The sequence below is a fragment of the Cryptomeria japonica genome, chromosome 4, assembly GCF_030272615.1.
Source record: "Cryptomeria japonica chromosome 4, Sugi_1.0, whole genome shotgun sequence".
Lineage (NCBI taxonomy): Eukaryota > Viridiplantae > Streptophyta > Pinopsida > Cupressales > Cupressaceae > Cryptomeria > Cryptomeria japonica.
In genome coordinates this window covers 609,497,530-609,501,645 of record NC_081408.1, presented here as the reverse complement: position 1 = coordinate 609,501,645, position 4,116 = coordinate 609,497,530, and the positions used below count along the sequence as shown (strand labels likewise).

The 4,116-nt window shown below is 33.4% G+C and overlaps 1 protein-coding gene across 1 annotated transcript; it reads right to left on the bottom strand.

Moving 5' to 3' along the window:
* Window positions 1–715: 715 nt before the first annotated feature.
* Window positions 716–2,680, bottom strand: LOC131032146 (uncharacterized). The gene is made up of 3 exons (XM_057963074.2): window positions 2,095–2,680; window positions 1,543–1,979; window positions 716–1,418 (listed from the first exon to the last, which is right to left on the bottom strand). Exons 1-3 carry the CDS (start codon window positions 2,600–2,602, stop codon window positions 807–809), a joined length of 1,557 nt encoding a protein of 518 aa, XP_057819057.2. The 5' UTR covers window positions 2,603–2,680; the 3' UTR covers window positions 716–806.
* Between the last annotated feature and the right edge of the window lie 1,436 nt (window positions 2,681–4,116).

Here is a 4,116-nt window from a genome sequence, read left to right as displayed (position 1 = left end):
TTGATCAATCAATTTGATTTCAGCATGCATTGTAGGATTTTAAAATTGAATTTGATTTTCATTTTCAATTTGGATTTGAATTTGGACTTTCGAATGCTAAAATGCACATGAAATTAACTGAAATTCAGATTTGGTGAAATGTTAATTTGAAAGAAATGAAATTAAGTGAAATGATATGATTTCGAATTTGGGGAAAATGACATGAAATTAGATGGAATTAATTGGAATTAGAATTTGGGGAATTAGAAAAATAATTAATTAATTTAAATAATTTAAATGAAATTATTTAAACATTAGAAATTGAATTCAATTAAATAATAAAGATTATTTAACTAAGAAAAATTTCGCTAATATGTAGAAAAGGATTAATTGATTAAATTGATTTGAGGATAGAAATTGAATAATTAGCAATGTTGAATGCGATAATCAGAAGAACTAATTAGTTTAATCAAATAATTAAAGAATTGTTCAATTAATTAGACGAATAATTAGTATGCGATCAATGAGACATTTTTAGGTGTCTACAATACTATTTAACTAATTTAACTTAAATTCAATTTCTTTTTAATACTCTAAGATAAAATATTCCTAAAGTAATTATATTGTTTAATATTCAACACTTTTAATAACTTTCACATATAAATTAATAATTATATAAATATTTTAAATCGCTCAAACAATATCAAAAAGTAGAACAGGGAGGAATCGGTAAAGATAAAAAAATATCAATTGCACATTTTTATATAAAAATTCGCTACACAAACACGCAACAATCCATTTCAGTTGAAATCACTTTAACATCTCTTCTAACTGGGCCGGGGAAAGCGGATTATTCGCTTAAACACGCCGAACGATGTTATTTCGAAAAGCCCTACCCGGATGAACTCCGGGATTCGATACCCCAGCGCATTATACAACACCACAAATATTACACTCATCGTACTGGGGGCCAAGATAAACATTGCATAATAGAAGTATGCCGCCAACATATAATAGTCATCCCTTAGCTGTAGGAATATGCCCAACGAAAATGAGAACATCATCATGTACAGGGCCAATGGTAAAGTAAATGCGCTCACACCAACTACAAAGCTCCGATGGCGACGGAAAAAGGTTGCGTATGCTAAAAGAATCGCTGCTAAGATGGAAATGCAAAACGCCAGCCAATCCAATAATACAAAACTTTGGAAAGCACGGCGAGATAAAGGGGTGGAGAGGATCTTGTTAACCTTCTCATTTGGTGGCAGGCTGAAAGCTGCCTGAAATGTGACCGATGCAACCAATGTGGCGCATACCGAAAGACTGTTTATTGTTGTCGAATATCTTTCCTCACTTGGAAATGGCTCTGATATTTCTCTTCTCTGATCTGCCCCCTCCACTCCCTCGATGGCATTCCTCCTGCGGAGGAACCTTCGAATCTGCAGCAACACCAATGGAGTTTTTTATCATAAAGCTTTAAAGGCTTATGTGAATTACCCTATAAAATTATACTGATGAAAGCAAAGTAAACTTGCAAGGGAAGTTAAAAAAAGGTTTACGCACTGCAAAGTAGGGAGACAATGGTTCGTCTTCGTGCTTTTGATTTGCTATGTCGAGTGCAGTGTACCCATTCTCGTCGGCTATGTTGATTATCCTTTTGAAATGCACCAGACATCTCACAACACCCGCATGAGCATTCTCAACGGCGCAGTGGAGAGCAGTTTTACCATTTTTATCTGTTATTTCAACACTGTCTTCTGCAAACCTGAGTATGCAATTCACAACGTCTACATGTCCACGTTGGGCTGCTAAGTGAAGTGCAGTCTGTTGTTTGATTTTGTCCTGTTTAAACGAAGAAGAAGTATCACACTGCAACAGCTTCTCCACAATACTCTTCCTACACCCACGTAACGCAGCAATATGCAGTGGTGTGTTACCCACAATGGAATCCGCTAATTTGCAAAGCTCAGGAGCTTTTTCTATAAGTTCCGCAGCTACCTCTACACGAAAAAGAATACAGACAACGGTATATGAGAAAGAATTATTGAAACTAAATTAGGCATACTACAAACAGAATTAACACAAAATCCGCTTCTAGGTTGCATTGAATAGTACCATCTTTTTTATAGAACAAGGCATGGTGCAAACATGTCTGGCCGTCGGATCTTGTGTAGCAGAGAGGATCAGTGATTGGCAATAACTTTTTGAGTGCATTGAGACGACCACTGGCGGATGCTGTGAAGAAGGGAGACTCGCCCATTTTGTTGCGAATGGCTGAGAGCGTTGAATCAGCTGCAATTAACATTTGCACGATTTGGGCATGATCTCCTCCTTTCACCGCCTCGTGCAAGGCAGTGTTCCCCTCTTTACTCTGAGCTCTCAACAATCTACGCTGTCGGTCTTCATTGGTGGCTTCTTCATCTGATTGCGCTCTGATGAGCTGCAGAAGCCTTTCCACGAATTCTCTGCGACAATGAAAGGCAGATATATGTAAAGCAGTGTTTCCTCCGTGGAAAACAAGTGCGAGAATATCAATTTTCTGCTTGTGCACCATCTCCTCCAGTGCTGCAACGTCGCCCGACGCAGCTGCTTTGTACAGATTTGTGATTATTGTTGTTTCCATTCTCTCAGTGAAGGAAAACCAATCCAAAAGTATGGTCAAGCAGATTTACGAGCAGTGTAAAAAAGGCCTCGATTAATATCAGACGATTGGTTTCTTTGTCCCACTCATACATATTCGATTCTTATTAAAGAAAAGTTTCCCTTGTTGTTGAAGCTCACCTCTCCAAAAGGAATACGGGTAAAGTGGTGACGTATTTGATGCCTTACGTGAAGGGCAAGGCAAGGCATACAGGCACAATGCAGGACTAAAAATTCATCAATTGGGAAAAGAAATGTGGAATGACAGAAAATTCTCGAAATGGTAAAAAAGATAAAAGAGAATGGGTGATTTATAATTTACATTATAAAGTAATTTTTGTTGTCATATTTTCCAAAATTCTAAATGGTGAAGAAAATTGACAAAAGAGTAAAGAAGATTTTTTAGTTTTTTATTTTTTAAATATTAAAAATATGAGAGAATATTAGATATTAAATATTATAGAATATTTTATTTGTCATCTTTTCAAAAAGATAGAAAAAAATTTATACAATTTTTATTGAAAAATATTTAAATTTATTTAAATAATTAACAATAAAAATAAATATTCATTATTTTATTAAAATATTAATTTTAAAAAGTAAATATCAAAAGATAAAGAATAAAAGAGTAATATTTTTTAGTTCTTCAAATAATGAAAAATTCTTTAAAACTAATGAAAATATTTTTAAATATCAAATAATTAATAATATATATAATATTATATAATAAATATTTTAAATATATTTTCAAAGAATATTATAAATATTTTTATTAAAAAACATAATTTTTTAAAAAGAATATGTAGATTTAAATTTTTTATAAAATTAATGTTGATTATTATTTTACATTTACTTATTTAAATATATTAATTTAAAAGTAAATACAAAATAATAAAATAATAAAGAACAATAAGATTTAGAAGAAAAAAAAATTCAATCTTTTAAATAAAAAATAAATTCTTTCAAAAATGATTGAAAGCATTGTGGAAGATGAAACACCAATAGTCTTCTTCCCTCCAATTCACTTGGTTGTTCAGCTTCCTGAGCCTTACGTATTGGAGCCATTATATATGTTTGCTGCTGTGTATTATTAAATGTAACAAGAGAACAGAGATTAATAGAGAATTCCCTTGTTAATGTGGACGTAGCCAATTTGGGTGAACCACCATAAAATTCTGTGTTGTGTCTTTATTCATTCTTTCTTCCTTTCTGTTTTTCTGCACTTTCATTTTTTCATTTACTCGCTCTTCATAATCAAACAATTGGTATCAGAGCTCGGTGGTGAAGCTGGTTGGAAATTCGGTGTAAAATTTCCAGAATTATGGAAGAAGCAGACAAGTGGAAAATTGAGAAATTCGCAGGCCAGAATTTCGGACTTTGGAAGGTGCAGATGGAGTCATTCCTGATTAAGCAGGATCTTGCATTAGCGTTGGAAGGAAAGGCCAAAGGACAAGGCACTCTATCTGACCCAGAATGGGAAAAAATGGACAAAAAGGC

What these genes read in the sequence shown, in the direction of transcription:
- LOC131032146 (XM_057963074.2), bottom strand. Translation starts at nt 2,602, where the DNA reads ATGGAAACAACAATAATCACAAATCTGTACAAAGCAGCTGCGTCGGGC. An exon ending in CTTGTTCTATAAAAAAGATG is followed by an intron (nt 1,980 to 2,094) that starts GTACTATTCAAT and finishes TTTTTCGTGTAG; the next exon opens with AGGTAGCTGCGGAACTTATA. An exon ending in CATTGTCTCCCTACTTTGCA is followed by an intron (nt 1,419 to 1,542) that starts GTGCGTAAACCT and finishes GTGTTGCTGCAG; the next exon opens with ATTCGAAGGTTCCTCCGCAG.